This window comes from Myotis yumanensis, unplaced genomic scaffold (assembly GCF_028538775.1).
Source record: "Myotis yumanensis isolate MYYU_CA2020_CCGP unplaced genomic scaffold, mMyoYum1.0.hap1 SCAF_2, whole genome shotgun sequence".
Classification (NCBI taxonomy): Eukaryota; Metazoa; Chordata; class Mammalia; order Chiroptera; family Vespertilionidae; genus Myotis; species Myotis yumanensis.
In genome coordinates this window covers 4,902,805-4,923,461 of record NW_027223753.1, presented here as the reverse complement: position 1 = coordinate 4,923,461, position 20,657 = coordinate 4,902,805, and the positions used below count along the sequence as shown (strand labels likewise).

Here is a 20,657-nt window from a genome sequence, read left to right as displayed (position 1 = left end):
GGGTCTACCCCCGGGGTCAACCTTGGTTCTGCCACTTAGTAATTGCATATCTTGGCTTGAACTTTTTTGTACCTTCTGGCTTTTCTGTACCTCAGTTTCCTCTTCTGTTAAATGGGAGTAATAATAAATGTCTCACATGGTTGGTTATGAGAATTCAATGATGTGTTTAGATCAGTGCCTGGGGTATATTAAACACTTAGTTATTTTTTAATTTATTTATTTAATTTTTTAAATTAAATCGTTGTTGTTGAAAGTATTACATATGCCCTCCTTTTTCCTCCATTGACCCCTTTTAGCCCACTCCCACTGCCCTCCCCAGGCCTTCACCACCCTATTGTCTGTGTCCATGGGTTATGCATATATGCATTTAAGTTCTTTGATCTCTTCCCACCTACCCACCCTCCCCCGTCTTCCCTCTGAAGTCTGTTCTATGCTTCCATGTCTCTGGATCTATTTTTGTTCATCAGTTTATTTTGTTCATTAGATTCCACATCTGAGTGAGATCATGAAGCATTTAGTTAACTTTTAAGTGCTTGGGAATGAGCTTTGATTTTGAGGGCAAATAAATTCACAGGTAACATACAGTGAGAAACCTGTACTATACATGTATACTGAGATCTAACAACCAAGTAAATGGATGGCAGATGGAGGCAACCATCTCATTGTTGCAGTGGTAAGTTACAGATAAACCATGAGAGGGAGTCTAGAAAGATCCACATGGTATTAGAGTAGAGCTGGAGATATTGGTATGAGCTCATGGTCAGCTTCCTATAGACTCAGGTGGCTACATATGAGAGAATTTATAGATGTGTGCATTTACCCAGGCCAGTAAAATCCAACCAGAAGAAAAAGGGATGGGCCTGGTGCTATGGCTGCACTGAAGGAAGATGTGGAATTAGGAAAGACAAAAAGGATTTCTCCAGTTGGAGAAGATGCAGTTGGAAAGTGTAGGATGGCTATTCCAGGTGAGGTGTGGAGGTGTTTAGGGGAACTCCGGATTGGTCTGAAGGTGAAGCCAGAAAGAGGTGGGAAGCTTACCTAGAATCTGTGGGTCCTTAGGAGCCAAATTAAGTGAGAACTTTGACCTCTAGATAATGCCGGTGTTTTTGTGACCTCTGAGTTTCAGAGCTGGTGTGGCCGTAATGAGAATGGGGTGGAACTTGGGTAGGGCACCCAGTCGATAAGAAATAATGACGGCCCTGCAAAGCCAGCAGTGGTCAGGCCCAGCAGGGAGGAGGAATTCGAGAGAGACTCAGGAAGATGCAGTGACCACGAGGCCATCACAGGTGAGATGCCATTCATTCAACCAATATTTCTGAGCACCTACTATGTGCCCAGCAGTGGATACAATGGATCTAACAGTCAAAAGCACATTCCTAAGATCATTTCAGATAGCACTCGGGGCAAAGTGTTAGACAATGTCAGGCGAGAGTGGGTTTACTTTCAAAAGGGTGGTCGCAGGGAGGATGTTTGTACCACCATGGTAAGGCCCTGAGCCTGAAAAGCCACCCCTATAAGTGGAAGACAGGGGCCGGCCACTCCAGTCTGGTCATTAATAGGGTCTATTAAGGGAAACTCACATCCGAGGCATGTCCTGGGTGGCTGCAATATGAAATGACTTCCCGTGCTGCTTGGCAAATGCCAACAAATTATATAGTCATGGGGGGAGGGGGGATGGGGGGAGGTTTGAGTAGTCACGGGTGCTAGTCCGTGAATGCCACAGGTCTGGGAAATGACGGGCTGGACCAGGTGAGAACAACGGCCTGTTCAGGGACCAGCGCAGAGCAGGCGATAAGGGAAGAGGGCTGGTATATGCCCGAATGAACATCAGTTATGATCACACAGCCTCAAGGTAGGGGTGGGGTACAGGAAGCTGCCTCCCCCACTGGCCCAGGTCCACTCGTGGGTCCGGCAGCGGTCACCTCATGGAGCAGTCTCTCCTCCACAGAGGCCCTCCCCAAGGAGGTGGCGTTTCAGCTGAGACCCGGGGGAGGAGGTTTCAAGCAGAAGAAACAGCAGGTAGGAACTCGGTTTTGCCATCAGCTTGACTTTGTTGCTGTGGTCGACTCAGAGGAAGGCAGGCAAGACATCCAGAGGTGATTAATGTTGTCAAACTCCGAGCCTTGTGGCCAGCCAGCCAGGTGGCATGCCAGTGGGAGGCAGAGCGCACTCCCTGGGAGCTGAAAGGCCTGCTGGACCAGCTCTCCAGGGTCTTTAGGAGCAAACAGAGAGAGCTATGGTCGCAGAATAATGCCCCCCCCCCCCCCGCACTATGTTATGTCACATGACAAAGGGAATGGAAAGTGCAGGTGGTGTTAAGGTTGCTAATCATGTAACTCGGAGATGGGAGATTACGCTGGATTATTCGAGCAACCACATTGAAGAGGGAGAAGCAGGAAGACAGCAGCACAAGAGAGACACAAGAAAGACTCAGTCTCCGGTGCCGGCTTTGAAGACGGGGAAGGGGCCACGATCAAGGAAGGCAGGCGGCCTCCCGGAGCTGGAAAATGCAAGGGAACGGATTCCCCCTGCAGCCTCCAGGAAGGAACGCGGCTCTGCTGACACCCGATTGTAGCCCCGTGAAACTGGGTCAGTCATGACCTCCAGGATTATAAGGTAATAAGCGTGTGTTGTTGTAAGCCACTAAGTTTGTGATGGTTGTTACAGCAGCCAGAGGAAACTCATACCCACCTTGGTACTGGGGAGTGGGGGAAGCGCTAACAAATACCTAAATATATGGAATGGCTTTGGCATTGGGCGTGGGGGAAGAGGCTGGGAGAGTTTTGAGGAGTGTGATGGAAAAGCCTAGATTGCCTTGTACAGACTATTAATAGAGATATGAATGTTGATAGTTCACTGTTGACTGGGTGGCCAGGCTGTGCAGCCAAGTTAAAGGGCAGGATAGTGCCACCTCGGGGAGAGACCAGTGTATGACTCAAGGTCACTGAGAATGGACAGTTCACACACCTGGCTCTAGTGGTGCAGCATGGACTTCCAGCAAAAGAGGAGAGAGAGCCCTGGCCTGTGGCTCAGCTGATTGGAGCCATGTCCTGTGCACTGAAAGGCTGCCGGTTCGATTCCCAGTCAGGGCTCCGTCCCCAGGAGAAGGCGTACAGGAGGCAGCTGATCAATGATTCTCTCTCATCATTGATGTTTCTATCTCTCCCGCTCCCTTCCACTCTCTGAAATCAATAAGAACATATTTTTAAAAAGGAGAGAGGACCTGCACAGAGCCTGTCCCTTGCAGTGTATGGGTCCCCCGCTGTGCAGCTGTGGCGGGCGGGCAGTGTGGCTGCACGCACTGTGAAGGGACCCTGCCTCCTCCCCAGGGGGGCCTGAAGAGCAGAAGGCTGGGTGTGCCTGAGGCCCTCGCCTCACTTGCTTGAAGCAGAGCCAGGAGCACATTGTCCCAGCCCAGGGCCCATTCTTCTGTGACAAAGCCAGCAGGGCGAGGGACACATGCCTTTCTTTCCTAACAGCCACTCCGCTGGCCGGGCCCCAGAAGCAACGAGGGGCACCGCAGAGACCACATAGCACTTTGGAGCAGCGACGTAAACCCGTGCGCCCCGAGAATCCTTCAGACGTGCGATAGCTGACTATTTAGTCAGGGGCACAGGCCTCTCCCTTAGACCATCAAATAACAAAATGCCAACAGCCAACACAACAAGAGCCATCCAGTGGGAACGAATCAAAGTTATACAAAAAAGATGTCAGAACGGCAAAACAACTGTATGGTGTGTGCAGAATGTTAATAATTGGTTTCTGTGTGCCAGGCGATGAAAGGGTGGAACACCCTGCTTTAGAGAACCCCTAACTGTCAGGAGCAGATGGGTGGGAGCAATAAGGACCTCGAGTTCTTTCGCCGTGTGCTGCGCCCTCGGGCTGCCACCCACATGCCAACACATGGCGCCCAGGGCCCTGGTACGTCTCGCTTCGGTGACTTCGAGTAACGTTCATAACGTGCTGCCACATTCTTACGTAATTTTCATTATGATCCTTTGATCATTATTCATATCCTTTGATCATAATTTCCTAATTAGCCTGTGATCGTTATTCAGCCGCTCCCTCCTTCGTTTTTTCTCAGTAGAGGTGATTCTGAAATGAACACCTTTGTTGAATATGTTATTGACTTGTTTAATGCCGGTAGGTGTACTTAGGAATAATTACGTTGTCCGCCTGTAAAAGTATTTTATTTGCTCTTTCCTCCAAACGGACAATTAGTCCACGTGGGTGAGAGGAAGCACAAAGAACTAACAGGAGACGCGGCTGAGACCCAGGCAGACTCCCAGTTCTGCTCACAGCTAGGGAGGGACCAGTGGCAGGCACCCCCGTGGTACCTTGGCGGAGGCAAAGACAAAATCCATGCTTGTGTGAAACTTATCTTATCAGACGCCCAAGGAAAGTGCGCTCTGGGGAAAGCGGGCAGGGTCCAGAGGCCAAAGGGCAATCGGGCCACCCAGGCCCCATGGCGAATCGGCGGGTGCGGAACAGACCCGGGTGTCGCTCCGAGGCAGAGCGCACCCGCTTCTCACCTGAGCGGCATGGAGGTGCCCAGCCCACCCCGGGAGGGGGTAAGTGCCAGGCTAGGAGAGGCCCCTGTCACTGTCCCTTTCCCACCAGAAGAGGGGACCCGTGGAGGGAGAGGCGGCTTCTGAAACGCCTACAGCGGTAAGGACAGCACCGGGGATCAGTCAGCTGAATCCCACACCCCACCCTTCTCCGCAGGCTGGATCCCAGGCCAGCAGGGCTGAGGTCTGCGGGCAGTCACGCAGCTGATGGTGGGGTGGGGTTAGGGGCGCAGTTAGCAGGCAAGCAGAGGGTGGAGCGTGGCCCAGGGCGGTGGCTCTGGACCGCTGGTCGCCTGGAGTCCCGGGAAGCACCGCCTCAGGCAGCCACAGACCTGCCCCAAGTCTGCGCCCCCTGGGCTCTGGGGCAGTTCCCCGGAGCTGCCCTGGGTTCTGAGGTGGCCAGGGAAGTAGGATATGGTGGCCCGGAGTGAAGGACAAGCCTCAGGCGCTCCAGCCCTCTGTCCCTGGCTCCCTCCACCTGGACACTCCTCCCCCAGGCCCAGAGCTCAGCCACTCAGGGCTCAGCTCCCAGGCCCTCCTCAGAGGCCTGCCCTGACCCTGCTGAACACGCCCCCACCCCACCCCCCCGGCTTCTCCCCTGTTACCCTGTTGGTCCTCATAGCATTATTGGTACTTGGTGTCTGTACATCCTTTTTCTATTCGCCCCCCCCCCCCCCCCGCCTCCTCCCTAGAATGTAAACTCCAGGAGGCCAGCGGATGCTGGACCTTTTCCCAGAGCCTCCCCCACTCCATCCCGGGCCAGCACGTGGTGGAGGCTCAGCTTTGTCTTTAGGGAGGGAATGACTGCGTGCCAGGAACAGGAAACCATGCCATCCACGGTGCCCCCCACGTCTCAGAGCCCTGAGACCCCACCCCCAGCCAGCCACCGCCCACCTTCCCTGGGCGGGTCCTGGGGTCCCCGACACCTGGCCCAGCTGGTGGGAGCCCACTTTTTTGAGTCATAGACTTCATCTCCACCTCATCTCCACAGAGGCTGCAGCCCACGCTGGTACTGGCCACCCTGAGCGCAGGCTTCGGCTCGGCCTTCCAGTATGGCTACAACATCGCCGTGGTCAACACGCCGCACAAGGTGAGCGCCGGGCACTGGGGCTGCCACCCGCTCCAAGTTCGCTCACGAGTTGCCCAATCTTCTTGGCTACCATGGGGCAATGTCTTCCAGGTCTTGAAGTCATTTTATAACGACACCTACTACGCACGACACGGGACGTCCATGGACGAGAAGCACATGCTGCTCCTGTGGTCCTGCACCGTGTCCATGTTCCCCCTGGGCGGCCTGCTCGGCTCGCTGATGGTCGGCGGGCTGGTGGACAAGTGCGGCCGGTGAGCGGAGGGCGCTGTTCTCACTCGTGGGTCACAGGGGAAACCCCGCTGTCTCTGGGTGGTCTGCACAAGGTGGGGGCTTGATGTGACCTTGAAAAGCCTCGTCCCCACGGTGCCACAGACCTTATGCCCTGAAGCCAGTCCCTGAGGTTCCCGGGGCCCTTCCCTTGTCCTTGCAGGGGAGCAGCAGCCCCTCTGTCCCCAACCCCGCGGGCGAGGTACAGCCCTTGAGAGCAAAGTTCTGGATGCGACGCCCCTTGATGCTGTGTCAGCACCTGCAGCAGGTGCTCCGTAAGTGCTTGCCAATCGGGTCTGATGCGCGGCCAGGTGACTCGAGGTTCCAGGTGTGACAGCTGCAGCCTCGCCCCGTGGCCTCACCTGGGCTGTTGATCTGAGGCTCAGACTGAGTCACTCCACGTGCCTGTCCCGTGTCTTTGAGATGCACAGTGGCTCTTTGTCCTTTGCTGGGCTTGCCCGGGCTCCCTAATCTGGGTGCCTAAGCCCGGGAGCTGCAAAGAGGTGCCTCCCCAGATAAGGCAGGTGCCCAGGTCAAGGTCCCCAGGGAGGGAGAGTGAGCCAAGGCCTCGGGGTGAGGCACCGGGATGCCATCCGGCCACATCCCACTCGGAGGAATTCGCAATGACACTTGGACTCGATACCCCGAGACCAGCAGTTTTGGGGTGTGCGTGGAGAACCCTCTAGAGCAGCGATCGGCAAACTCATTAGTCAACAGAGCCAAATATCAACAGTACAACGACTGAAATCCTTTTGAGAGCCAAATTTTTTAAACTTAAACTATATAAGTAGGTACATTGTTATTAACTTAATTAGGGCACTTCTAAGGCTTAGGAAGAGCTACACTCAAGGGGCCAAAAAGCCGCATGTGGCTCTCAAGCCGCAGTTTGCCGACCACGGGTCTAAAGTAAAGAACTTTTAAAGAACCATCGCCCTTCAGTTCCCATGCACCAGAGAAAATATTGGTGACTGAAAACCAGCTATTCGTTACAGCGGGACCCATAGGACCCCTTCTTCTAGGTTCTTGATTGGCACTTGCCATGTGTCGGGCACGTGAATGAGGAAACATTCAGTATGTTGTCCTTATGCCATAACCCAGGCTTTTGTGTAATCCAGACTGTGCTCTTCTCAGCTACACCAGTGGCTGGACTGTTCTAGAAGCCCAGGCTTGGCCTCCTCACCTGGACCCCCCGTCACAGAACCTGGTAGCTCAGTGATAGTCTCCTTGCCCCCTCACCTTGCAGACAAGGACACAGACCGCTCTGGTGGAGCCGGCCTTGTCCCAGTGGGTTCCCAACTGCCCTGAGCAGGAGGGGCTGGGGGAGACCAGGCAGGGGGGGCTGTCCTCTCCGGCCTCGGGGTGACTGATCCTCGGCTCTCAGTCTGGGTCCCGAGGGCAGCTTTCCCAGAGGAACAGCCGCCCCGGAGAGAAAAGGGGCCCGGGAAACCATCCCACACACCTGGGTGTCTAGCGCTGCCTCGTCAGGGATTTCCACGGGACTCTGTGGCTACCCCTCCAGAGGGGTTTCTGTGTTTCTGTTTAAAGATCCCCCGCCCCCCCCCACCCCCCGCTCCTGGCATTGTCCTCAAAGGCGGGCAGAGTGTGGGCAAATGTCAAAGGCGGGTGCAGCCAGCAGCCACCCCACAGCCGGGACCTCTCTTCCTTCCTCATCCTCCACTGGTGTCTCCTTTGGCAAAGCCCAACCCAGGTTGGGGGTGCGGGCTTTCAAGGGAGCCATTGATGGAAGCCATCAAAGGGCACAGAGCACAGTCTGGAAGGGAGGGATGGTCCTGGGGGGCAGGGCAGCATAGTCCCTTTTTCTAGACGCCCCCTCCCTCTGGTTCATAGACTCCTGGGCTGGCAGCCTTGTCAGGGATCTTAGAGGCTCTAGTCCAGTGGTTCTCAACCTGTGGGTCGCGACCCCTTTGGGGGTCGAATGACCCTTTCACAAGGGTCGCCTAAGACCATCGGAAAACACATATATAATTACATATTGTTTTTGTGATTAATCACTATGCTTTAATTATGTTCAATTTGTGACAATGAAATTGGGGGTCACCACAACATGAGGAACTGTATTAAAGGGCCACGGCATTAGGAAGGTTGAGAACCACTGCTCTAGTCTAACCCGGTGTCCCGCCTGTTGTGGGAATCCCCTGTTCAGCATTCCTGAGGGTCCTCATCTAGTCTAGTCTCTGCCTGAATGCCACCAGGGACAGAAAGCTCCCTGCCGGAGGCGAGGCGGCAGCCACTCCTCGTCCCTTCTCTGCTGTCCGCAGTCAGCTCCGGCTGTTAGCACCCCCACCCACCCCTGCTGGCCCCAGACCTTCCTTCCTGGGACTTGTGTCTCGGTCCCAGCTTCCCCATCCCTCCCAGCCATCGGTCTTCTCAGGCACGGTCCCGCAGGCGGTACCAGCTGCCTGCAGAGTAGGAGTCGGCAAGACAGCCTCTGCGCCTCAGCCCCGCCCTCTGGGCTCTGCTGTCCTTGCAGAAAGGGAACCCTGCTGATCAATAACATCTTCGCCATCGTCCCTGCCATCCTGATGGGAGTCAGCAAAGCGGCCAAGGCTTTTGAGCTGATCATCCTTTCCCGGGTGCTGCTGGGAGTCTGCGCAGGTACGTGGAGCGTCAGCTAAAGCCCCAAGGCCACGCTCAGGTTCACCCATGGGGGGAAGGGTCTGAGGCCGACATGCCCAGCACAGGGGCCGAGGCTGGAAGCCGGGGAGATGAGGGTCCCCCGGCCCTGTCCGGCCCGTGTCCCTTCTGCGGCACCCTCCTTCTCCTCTCCCAGACCCTGCGAAGCTCATGCTCCCCCTCCCCCTCACTAACAAAAGCTATCAGGGCTTTAAAAATGCACTTTTGGGTGGTGAGCACACAATAGAGTGTGCAGAAGTCGCATCATAAGTTTATATGACGTTATAACCAATGTTACCCCAATAAATTTAATTGTAAAACTTTTCTTAACCCCCCCCCCCCACTTTTGCCTTGAAGTGTAACTAACTGAAAGGCTTTGCAAGGTATTTTCTGAGGAGGATGTCCAGTGTGCACTGAGGGGGAGGGGCTGCGAGCAAAAGAAACAGGGTTTGGGGCCTCGCTCAGCAGGGAGCCAGGTTCCTCAACCACAGTGGTTTCTTGTGTGTGTGTGTGTGTGTGTGTGTGTGTGTGTGTGTGTGTGTTTTGGGTGTGTTTTTTAAGTGATACAAGTTACCTGTGCTTTAGAAAAGTCAGAAAATAGGTCAAAGCAAGAAAATCATCCCGAAGTCCCACTATCCAGGGCCCCAGCTCTGCAACAAGGAAGGAGAGGACATTGGCATCATGCCCTGCAGGTGGCCCCTGGGCTCGGAGGATTCTAGAAGGGTCCCTCAGCAGTGCAAACTAAGCAGCCCACAGGGCCGGTTCCATCTCCCAGCGGGGAGGCGGGGCTTGCATGGGCGGGACTTGTGCCGGGAGGCGGGGCTGTGAGGAGAGGCGGGGCGTTCAGGGGCGGGGCTTGTTCCGGGAGGCAGGGCTGTGTGGGGAGGCAGGGTCTTGTGGGGGCGGGGCTTGTTCCGGGAGGCGGGGCTGTGTGTGTGTGTGTGTGTGTGTGTGGAGGCAGGGTCTTGTGAGGGGCGGGGCTTGCAGGGGGCAGGGCTGTGTGGGGAGGCAGGGTCTTGTGAGGGGCGGGGCTTGCAGGGGGCGGGGCTGTGTGGGGAGGCAGGGTCTTGGGGGGCGGGGCTTGCAGGGGGCAGGGCTGTGTGGGGAGGCAGGGTCTTGTGAGGGGCGGGGCTTGCAGGGGGCGGGGCTGTGTGGGGAGGCAGGGTCTTGGGGGCGGGGCTATGCAGGGGGCAGGGCTGTGTGGGGAGGCAGGGTCTTGGGGGGCGGGGCTGTGCAGGGGGCGGGGCTGTGTGGGGAGGCAGGGTCTTGGGGGCGGAGCTATGCAGGGGGCAGGGCTGTGTGGGGAGGCAGGGTCTTGGGGGGCGGGGCTGTGCAGGGGGCAGGGCTGTGCGATCTACCTGTCAGTGGTGGACACCCAGGAGAAGCCGGGGGACTATGAGATGGAGCTGAATTACATCCGGGTCCTGGGTCCGGGGGCTGGGACTCCTCTTCACCCTGATTTTTGTTTTGCTGGAACCAGGCATCTCCTACAGCGCCCTCCCCATGTACCTGGGAGAGCTGGCTCCCAAGAACCTCAGGGGCACTTTGGGCACAATGACCGAGGTTTTTGTCATCGTGGGAGTCTTCCTGGCGCAGATCTTCAGCCTGCAGCCCGTCCTGGGCAACCCTACAGGTACCCAGACGGTGCGCGCCAAGGCCAAAGGGGACGAGGGAGGGGCCTGGGGTCGTGTGGGGCCGTGGGCGCTGGGTCCAGTCGTTCGCTCAGCTGTGCCCATGCTATTGGTGGATCAAGCCCGTTGAGGCCGAGAGGTGACCTCTGGGCTGTGCAGCGTGCAGCTTGGTGGACACAGGTGACCTTGACGAGGACAGTGGTGGTGAGTGATGGGGACAAACTGTGCTTGGGACTGGGAGGAGAGGACTGGGACAAGAGGCACAAGCGCTCTTGGGAGTTCTGCAGCCCTCACCACCCTTGGTGTGGTACTTTGTCATCATCATCACCATCATCATCATCATCACCATCATCATCGTATCATAATCTTTACTGATGAGAACCCCGAGGCTTGGGGAGGTTAAATAACTCCCAGTTCCCACGTAGGTCAGGGTTACTTGAGTCTCAGCACCGCCCGCCTAGCACAAACCTTCAGAAGGAGCTGATAGCTGTGCTGCTGGGCCCATCCCCGCTGGCCCAGCCTCCAGGGAGGTAGACTTGGGTCGTTTCCAGCCATAAAATTAGAAACAACACCTGCCATTGTTTTCTCTAGGCTCACACATTTAAGTCAAATACCGTTCCTAAGAAAAGCAATGCTCCTCCTGCAGAAGGAATTAATGCCATTTCTCTTTAAAATAATCATTATTTCCTCCATTGGTAAACGTGGAGCCCCTGTGCGGGTGGGTCGTGGGCAGCCACCTGGTGGCAGGAACTAGGTCCCTGCTGGCCTTGGCTCTCACCGAGGGCTGGAAGGTCATGGGCGAGTGACCTTGTAACAGGAGTCAGGCCCTGGGGAAGGTGTGCTGGAGGGGGCCAGAGCCCCAGGGACCCTGAGGGTCCGTGTCAAGTTCTGGGTGGTGGTCCCTTGCAGGCTGGCCCGTGCTCTTGGCACTCACGGGGGTCCCTGCGCTGCTGCAGCTCCTGTCTCTGCCCTTCTTCCCCGAGAGCCCGCGCTACACCCTCATCCAGAGAGGAGACGAGGACACGGCCCGACAAGGTACCAGGATGCAGGCTGCTGACCGCCAGACATCCCTCCAAGGCGCCCAACGCTCGCTCGGGACAGGCAGTGGCAGGCGGGGAGAGGGCCTCCAGGGAGCAGGCGTGGTGGGCTAGGAGGAGTCCGGGCAGCTCTGGGGTGAGGTCCAGGAGGGAGCACGGAGAAGGTCAGAGCCATGGCTGACCCGTGTTGGCTTGAGAGCCTGACCAGCGTGGGATGTGGTTGGGGCTGGGGACACCATCATATGGTTGGGTCCTGGTTGGGTCATGAGCACTCCGCACTGGGAAAATGGGGAGTCGGTGGCCAGAGGTGGGCCGAGCAGGTGGGCGGCTGCCCTCCTCCCCGAGCACAGGCGAGTGCGGTCAGCCACGGGGGCTGCTCTGCTCCCCGCAGCTCTGAGGAAACTGAGGGGCTGGGCCGATGTGGAGGACGAGATCGAAGAGATGCGCGTGGAGGACCAGGCCGAGAGGGCCGAGGGCCGCCTGTCCGTGCTCAACCTGTTCACCTTCCGGCCCCTGCGGTGGCAGCTCATCTCCATCATCGTGCTCATGGCCGGCCAGCAGCTTTCCGGGATCAACGCGGTACATGGGGCCTCGTGGGGCGCCTGTGTGCCCGGCAGCTGTGTGGGCAGGCGGTGAGGGGTAGAGGGGGGCTGAGATGAGCGATCGGCCCTGCAGGCCTGGCCAGGTTCTCCCTCAGAACTTCTGGTCCATTCGAAAGCCGCTGGATTCAATCAGCCGGGCTGCATCCCAGTCTCCTAACGCCACGTCCCAGCTCTTTTCCCAGCTGCCTCCCTCCTGTCCAAGGGCCCCTGGGCCTCCCAAGCTGTTTGCTGTAGAGTCAGGAAAGGCAGGCCAGTGGCCGACCCCGTGAGCCGGTCCTCACAGCCCTGGGCTTCTGTTTCAGATCAACTACTACGCAGACATGATCTACGCATCCGCCGGCATATCGGCCGCTCACTCCCAGTATGTAACCGTGGGCGCCGGCGTGGTCAACATAGTCATGACCGGCATTTCGGTGAGCGACCGGGAATACCCTTTCCACTGGGGGGCGGGGGGGATCCTGGCAGGTGCCCCGCAGGCAGACAGGGACCCCACAGAGCCCACTGAGGTGCTGGTGACACCGGTCCCAGGTCACTGAGGGACACAGACTTTGGGATAGGCTCACGCACACGTTTCTTCCTTTGTAAAATGGTTACAGCGATTGCAATACCCAGGACGCTGGTGTGGGTCCCGGGCACAGAGACGAAGTTGGCCTTCTCTCTCTAACCTGCACGCGGTGGTGGGCCGCTCCTGTGGGCCTCGCTGGACGGCGGGGACAGTCCCTCCTGCAGGACTGGAAGTGACATGCACGCAGTGACCGTAGAGGGCCCGCCACCGAGTTGGCCTCGGTGTGGCCCCGGTGCTGGCAGTAGGGATGCGGTAGAACTGGAAATGTGTTAGAACTCGGAGAGAGGAAGGAAGGCCAGCCAGGGCAGCGTGGCCCAAGTTGGGAACATCGGAGAGGGTTCGGGCTGAGAGAGAGGTGCGTGTCCGGGAAGTGGAGGAGGACGAGTGTGGGGCGACTGGGGCTCGAGACGGGAGGTCAGATCCTGGCTGCTCACCGCCTGAATTGGAGCAGCAGGTGTCAGGAGGGGCCATTCTAAAACGTAGGATTTATTATCGTTCAGGTAGGGGAGGCCGGCATAGCAGGAGGTGATTGCCATTGGAAAGACAGTCTGCCACTCCTAGTTGCAAACTGTGTGAGGAGGGAGGGGCAGGCCAGGCCACTCAGGGCCACGCGGGGAGGCACCAGGGTCAGCCGGGAGGCGGAGGGAGCAGGGGCACGCGGGCAAGAGCCTGCATTGTGGATTCTGTGGGACCACGGGGTGAGCAGGCTCAGGCCTGGCCAGTATGAGCAGTTTCAGGGGTTCTGGGACCCAGGGGCTGCCTGGGTTGTCTGGTGCCTGCCCTGGGTGATCAGGACAGAGGGACAGCAGCCCTGGGTGTGAGCGCCCCCTGGAGGAGGAGGTCGGAGGTGCGGGCTCTGGATGGGTTAGTTTCACATGAAAGGCACATTCACAGGCGATGTTGGCTCTCTAGAAACTGGCCAACCACCATAGGAACAGCAGGGGTCAGCAGGGCCCCAAGATGGCAAAGCATCAAATGCAGGAACTAGAAAATGTAGAAGGGGTGGAGGGCCAAGAGTTCCGGGCGCCCTGGGCCTGGAGGCTCCTCACTCCCTCCCTCCCCACAGGCCGGCACCGTGGAGTGGCTGGGCAGACGGCTCCTCCTGCTGGTCGGCTATGGCATCTGCGGCTCGGCCTGCCTGGTGCTGACGCTGGCGCTCCTCTTCCAGGTCTGGTTCCTTTCCTGGCACCCCGCACCCGGCACCCCCTCCCCACCCTCAGGACCCAGAGCCGCAGGCGGGTGGGAGGTCCCCGTAACAGTCTGGCTCCAATAGACCAGGGTGGGTCTCAGCCGGTCCGGCTCCACACGCCTTCAATGCGAGTATTGTGTGTTGCTGTTTTTTTGTTTTGTTTTGTTTTGTTGTTTTGTTTTTTTAATCCTCGCCGAGGAGATTTTCCCATTGATTTTCTGGAGAAAGTGGAAGGGAGTGGTGACACAGTGACCTGTGCAGCTGGATCGGTTGAAGTCTGTTCCCCCGGTTTTGTGTTGGCCATTGTCCTGGCTGTGGGGAGACGGCCCACCCGCTCTCCTGGTCCCCGGGCTTCTAGAAGGATCCTCTCAGCTAGCGTGGAGTCCTGGCCCCGGCGCCATCCTGCTGATTGTCTCACCTGGGCTGTTGCTCGACGCCCCAGGGCCCCAGGGCCCTCCTAGTCCGAGTTCAGGCTCTCGGTGCTGAGTCCACATTTCTAGGTTTGAAACAGTAATGTCCCGCTCACAGGCGTGTCATGGGGATTAATGGTTAACGTTGTGACGGGCGGAGAGTGAGTGACTGCATGGCAGGCAGGTAGGGCTGGAGGGAGCCTCTGGGAGCTGGAATGCTGGCCAGCCCTGGTTTCATCTTCCTCCCGCTCTTGCCCACGCACCCTCGAGGCCCACCCCCGTGGGTGAGCAGAAATCCAGGCTCCTCCCTGTGGTGGGAAGGCGCCTGGTGTGGTGGACTCACCTGCCCTGAGCTCTCCGAGGCCCGGCCAGGCCTGTCCGGCACCGACAGCCCTGCTCTCCCCACAGAGCGAGGTCCATGGGCTGTCCTACCTCGGCGTCATCTGCGTCTTCTCCTACATCGCGGGACATTCCATTGGGCCCAGTGAGTACCGCACCCCCTAGCCCTCCACAGATAGAGCCCTAGCTGGTTTGGCTCAGTGGATAGAGCATCAGCCTGCGGACTGAAGGGTCCCAAGTTCAATTCTGGTCAAGGGCACATGCCCGGGTTGCAGGCTCGATTCTCTATTGGAGGGCAGGCAGGAGGCAGCCGATCAATGATTCTCTCTCATCATTGATATTTCTCTCTCCCTCTCCCTTCCTCTCTGAAATTAATAAAAATATATATTTTTTAAAACCATAGATATACAGTAAATAAACAGATATACAGTGTTCCTGTGGTGGTGAAACTTTATAAGGGATGATGATTAGGAAAAAATGGGTTTATAGATTTTAGACAAGTCTCCTTAATGACAAAAGGTGGAGAAACAGACCCCAGGCAAAGTGCGTGCAGCAGGGGCCTGCCATTCCCCATACCTACCACAGGGGGCAGCACTTCCCAGGCACAAGCACTCATTGAGCTCTGCTCCCCTTCATTGAGAATTTCAAAATGACACCAACACCGGGGAGAGTGGACTCGGTGTGACCTCGAGGGCCCCAAGGGAGGTTGTCCCCCCGCCCCGAGCCACACAGCCCGGAGGAGCCAGCGGGGAAGGAAGCAGGGCGCTGTCTAGAGATGCCGGCTCCTCCCTGGCCATCTAGGACCCAGGATGCCTGGGGCCTACAGTTCCATCGTGTTTGCCTGATCGGAGGGGCTGGGGCTGGGCGAGGGCCCCCCAAGCCCGCTGCGCCCCACTGGCCCTGTGCTCTCTGCCCTCGAGGTCCCGTCCCCTCTGTGGTGAGGACCGAGATCTTCCTGCAGTCCTCCCGGCCGGCAGCCTTCATGGTGGACGGGGCTGTGCACTGGCTCACCAACTTCATCGTGGGCTTCATGTTCCCTTCCGTCCAGGTGAGCAGGTGGTGGGCGGGAAGCACAGTGGGTGGCCCCTTGCCCCCTCCCTGCCCCACCCTGCCCACCCCCAGGCAGAGAGCCTTCGGGAACTAAGCACAGGCTCCTTCTACTAAGAGCATCAGCTATTTCGGCATACGTGGTACCTTATTGGACAAACTTATTGGTCAACACAAAACTGGACACCAAGGAACTCCCGGGTGGCGCCCCAAGGCCTCCCTGGGAGCGGCCCCTGTCCTTTCTCCCTCCGTTCCCTACTGTTTTCTTGTCTCTCGGCCCAGGAGGCCATCGGGGCCTACAGTTTCATCATCTTTGCCGGAATCTGCCTCCTCACTGCTGTTTACATCTACGTGGTGATTCCTGAGACCAAGGGCCAGACATTTGTGGAGATAAACCGAATTTTTGCCAAGAGAAACAGAGTGGAGATTCCAGAGCCGCGAGAAGAAACCACAGATGTTGAGCCTCGCACGTCTCCGCCCGTGAAGGAAACTTTCTTCTGATGGCTCTGCAGGTGCCACACCACACTCGGAGGCCAGTCCCCAAGAAAGGGACTCCCCCCAGGCCTCACGGGAGGGTCACAGCTCTCAGCTTTCTGCGCCCCCAGTGGCAACTGGAAGGCTTTGGAAAGATCAGTCCCAGGTTTGGTGGAGGCGTGGTTAGCTTCCAGCCATAATTACCGAGTGGTGTGACTCCGGAGAATGGGCAGGCCCTCCGCATTGATTGGCAGGACTAGGTGCTCTGACTATGGATGTAGGAGTCAGAGACTCATGGAGGTACTTTTATAAAGTAAAATGTTTCAAGTTCAGCTATTCATAGGGAGGCCTGAATTCCAATCAATGTATTGGCTTGCGAATGAAAGGAACTAGAGGCCAAGGCTCCGGATTCCACTGCCGCTCACGCTCCGTGCCGTGGCTTGCACGTATTCTGGTCAGCGTCACAGCCTGCAGGGCGCAGCTGGGCAAGAGAGGTAACAGGTGTTCTTGGGCCTGTTTAGAAAAACACCCTCTCTGGGTGGGTCAGTTGACCTCTGCCTTGGAAACAGGAGAGCACTGTATCGAAAGATACAACGTACCAAAGCTCACTCAGTAGGAAATAGACAGCCTGTGTAGTCCTACATCCACTAAAGAAATTGAATCTGTGGCTAAAAACCTTTCCACAAAGAAAACCCCGGGCCCAAATGGGTTCACTGGTGAATTCTACCAAACATTTAAGGAAGAAATAATACCAATTTGACACAAAGTCTTCCAGAAAATTAAAGAGGAAGGAATACTCCTGAATTCATTGTATGAAGAAGTCATCATTATTCCGATTCCAAAGCCAAACTAACGATGTTACAAGAAAACTACAGATTAACACCCCTCATGAACATAGATACAAATTTTACCAGATTTTACCATAGATACCAGATTTTAGCAAATAGAACACAATAATATAAGGATAATAATATATTCTGACCAAGTGGGCTTATTCTAGGAATGCAAGGTTGGCTTAATCCTCCACAAATTTATCTATAGATTCAACACAATTAGAATCAAAATTGCAGGAGGCCTTTTTTTGGGCGGGGAGGGTAGAAATTGACAAGCCCATTCTACAATTTATGTGGAAATGCAAAAAAACCTAAAGTAACCAAACCAACTTTGAGAAAGATGAAGTTGGAGGACTTATTATCTCATGTCAATACTCATAAAACTACAGGTATCAAAACAGCATGGTTGGTACAGCAGGTAGATCAATGGAGAACAAGAAAGAACCCAGAAATAAACCTCCACATCCAGAGATAACTGATTTTTGTCTAAAGCAATCTGGTGACAGGATAGTATTTCCAACAAATGCACTGGGGTATAATTATATCCATATGTGGGAAAAAAGAACTTTATCCATACCTTACATTAACGCAAAATGGATCACAAGCCTAAATTAAGACTTAATAAAACTTCTAGAATAGAACATAGGAGATAAATATTTATGAGCTTGGATTACACAAAAATAACACCAAAAGCACAATTCACAAAAGAAAATATTGCTAAATTGGACTTTGATACAATTAAGAACTTCTGCTATTTGTAAGACACTATTATGAATATAAAAAGACAACCACAGACACACATATATATGCAAATCTCATATCTGAGAAAGACGTGTATCTAAATGTATAAATGTGTAATGAATAAAGAACTCTCAGAACTCAAATAAGGAAACAACCAATTCAAGCTTTAAAATGGGCAAAAGAGTGGAATAGCTACATCACCAAAGAAGACACATGATGGTAAATAATCACATGAAAAGATGCTCCATATTATTAGTCATTAGGGAAATGCAAATTAAAACCATGAGGAGATACCACTACACACCTGTTAGAGTGCCTAACGTTAAAAAGACTACATCAAGTGTTGACAAGGATGTGGAGAAAGTAGAACTCTTGTATTCTGCTGGCAGGAATGTAAAATGGTGCAGCCAATTTCAAAAAGTTTTCCGGTCCCTTAAAAAGTGAAACGTCTACCATGATCCAACATTCCATTCCAGAGTATTTACCCCCATGTCCGTTCAAAGGCTTGTACCCAAGGGCTCATAGCAGGTTTATTTGTTATGGCCCTAAACAGGACACACTACAAAAGTGCATCCCCAGGTGAGTGAATGAATGAATTGTGGTCGATCTGTACAACAGCATACTTCTTCGCAGGGCAAAGATACGAACGACTGCCACCTGCCACAATATGCATGAACCTCAAAGTCATTCTCATCCACGGCACAAGACAGACCAAAAAAACACATACTGTGTTATTTTAATTATATAAAATTGTAGGAAATTTTGCCAACTCAACTTTGGTGACAGAAAATGGATCAGCAGTTACTGGGGAAACTTTTTGAATGATGGACATGTGTATTATCTTCATCATGGTGATAATACAGAAGTGTACATATGTCAGAACACCAAATTGTACATCTATTTATACTAATACTAGAGGCCCGGTGCACAAAAATGTGTGCACTCGGGGGGCGGAGGGAGGGGGGTCCCCCAGCCTGGCCTGTGCCCTCTCCCAGTCTGGGACCCCTCAGGAGATAATGACCTGCTGGCTTAGGCCTGCTCCCGGGTGGCAGAGGGCACGTCCAATCCATAAGTGCAGCCCCTGGTCAGGCTCAGAGCAGGGCCGATTGGGGAGTTGGAGCGCCGCCCCGTCATGCACAGAGCAGGGCGGATCGGGAGGTTGCGATGCCACCCTCAGTCACGCTCAGGGTAGGGCCGATTGGGGGGTTGGGACACCGCCCCCTGTCACACTCAAGGCAGGGTCGATGGGAAGGTTGCGGCGCCACCCCCTGTCACTCACAGAGCAGGGCCCATCAGGGGGGTTGGGGCTCCATACCCTGTCACACACAGAGCAGGGCCCATCAGGGGGTTGGGGAGCTCCCCCCTGTCATGCACAGAGCAGGGCCGATCAGGGGGTTGAGGAGCTCCCCCCTGTCACTCACAGAGCAGGGCGGATCAGGGGGTTGGGGTGCTGCACCCTATCACACTCAGGGCAGGGCCAATGGGGAGGTTATGGCTCTACCCTGTCACACACAGAGCAAGGCCCGTGGAGGGGGGTTGGGGCGCCACCCTCTATCACCCACAGAGCAGGGCCGATCAGAGGGTTGGGACGCCACCACTGTCATACTCGGGACAGGGCAGATGGAGAGGTTATGGCTCTACCCTGTCACACACAGAGCAGGGCCCGTGGCGGGGGGGGGGGGGGGTTGGGGCGCCGCATCCTGTCACACACAGAGCAGGGCCGATCAGGGGGTTGATGTGCTGCACCCTGTCAAACACAGAGCCACAGGGTAATCAGGGGATTGGGGAGCTCCCCCCTATCAGGCACAGAGCAGGGCTGATCAGGGGGTTGGGGTGCCTTCCCCTGTCATGAACAGAGCAGGGTGGATAGGGAGGTTGTGGCCCCGCCCCCTGTCACACACAGAGCCACAGGGCGATCAGGGGGTTTGGGCGCTGACCCCTGTCACGCTGATCCCGGTGCCGGGAGCCTCGCTGCTCCGCTGATCCCGGTGCTGGGAGGCATATTATCCTTTTACTATATAGAATAGAGGCCTGGGGCATGGGTGGGTGCTGGCTGGTTTGCCCTGAAGGGTGTCCTGGATCAGGGTGGGGGTCCCCACTGGGGTACCTGGCCAGTCTGGGTGAGGGGCTGAGGGCTGTTTTCCGGAAGCGGAAGCGAGTGACTGAAGCTTCCAACCGCTCCTTATTTTCTTTCTTTTTTTTTTTATTCTGGGCCAGTTTTAGCTCTGAGGCCTCGCTGCTGAAAACATCGATACAAAGTTTCGGTCCGCTGGCTTTCAGTCCGGCTGGTTTCTGGTGTTTTGTTTAGCTTCTTATTTGCAACATAGTACATAGTTGCTTAGAGTTGCAACTGAGAGGCCGGCAAGTGAGGCGGGGAACGTTGGAGTCCGCAGCAAGCAAGCCTCATGCTCGCTTCAGTGCCTGGCTGCCGGCCGCCATCTTGGCTGACAGTTAATTTGCATATACTCACTGATTAGCCAATGAAAAGGGTAGTGGTCGTACGCTAATTACCATGTTTCTCTTTTATTAGTGTAGAAAAGGGTAATATGCTAATTAGACCAGGAGATCTTCCAGGCATTCTTCCGGACAAAGCCATGGTGGTGGGGCCAAGGCAGAAGCGGTTAGGGGCAATCAGGCCAGGAGGGGAGGGCAGTTGGGGGTGATCAGGCCAGCGGGTGCAGGGGGGTGGCGAGTTCGGGGCGGGCAGGCCTCCAAGGGGGTGAGCAGGCTGGCAGGGGAGGCAGTTGGGGGCGAGCAGGCCAGCAGGGGGGGCAGTTGGGGGTGAGAAGGCCAGTGGGGGGGCAGTAGGGAGCAAACAGGCCGGAAGGCAGAGTGGTTAGGGACGATCAGGCAGGCAGGCAGGTAAGCAGTTTGGAGCGAGTGGTCCCGGATTGTGAGAGCTATGTCCGATTGCTGGTTTAGGTATGTCCTAAACCGGCAGTCGGACATCCCCTGAGGGGTCCCAGATTGGAGAGGGTGCAGGCCTGGCTGAGGGACACCCCCTACCCCATGCACAAATTTTGTGCACCAGGCCACTAGTATATCTACACTAATAAAAGAGAAACATGTGCCGAAACCGGTTTGGCTCAGTGGATAGAGCATTGGCCTGCGGACTGAAAGGTCCCAGGTTCGATTCCGGTCAAGGGCATGTACCTGGGTTGCGGGCACATCCCCAGTAGAAGATGCGCAGGAGGCTGCTGATCGATGTTTCTAACTCTCTATCTCTCTCC

The 20,657-nt window shown here is 55.7% G+C and overlaps 1 protein-coding gene across 2 annotated transcripts; it reads left to right on the top strand.

Moving 5' to 3' along the window:
* Positions 1-4,461: 4,461 nt before the first annotated feature.
* SLC2A7 (solute carrier family 2 member 7) lies at positions 4,462-16,657 on the top strand. 2 transcript variants are annotated; one of them, XM_070404017.1, is made up of 12 exons: positions 4,462-4,571; positions 5,560-5,658; positions 5,749-5,909; positions 8,417-8,541; positions 10,040-10,192; positions 11,174-11,225; positions 11,619-11,806; positions 12,132-12,242; positions 13,461-13,562; positions 14,402-14,477; positions 15,253-15,380; positions 15,662-15,831. In XM_070404017.1, exons 1-12 carry the CDS (start codon positions 4,542-4,544, stop codon positions 15,742-15,744), a joined length of 1,308 nt encoding a protein of 435 aa, XP_070260118.1. In that variant the 5' UTR covers positions 4,462-4,541; the 3' UTR covers positions 15,745-15,831. The 2 variants fall into 2 exon arrangements, with proteins under 2 accessions (XP_070260118.1, XP_070260117.1); XM_070404016.1 differs by having other exon boundaries at positions 4,469-4,571; positions 11,100-11,225; positions 15,662-16,657.
* Positions 16,658-20,657: the final 4,000 nt, after the last annotated feature.

Excerpts from the sequence above, each read along its gene's own strand:
- SLC2A7 (XM_070404016.1), top strand. The coding sequence starts at position 4,542 with ATGGAGGTGCCCAGCCCACCCCGGGAGGGG. Across the intron at positions 8,542-10,039 it reads GCTGCTGGGAGTCTGCGCAG|GCATCTCCTACAGCGCCCTC; the intron begins GTACGTGGAGCG and ends TGCTGGAACCAG. Across the intron at positions 11,807-12,131 it reads AGCTTTCCGGGATCAACGCG|ATCAACTACTACGCAGACAT; the intron begins GTACATGGGGCC and ends CTTCTGTTTCAG.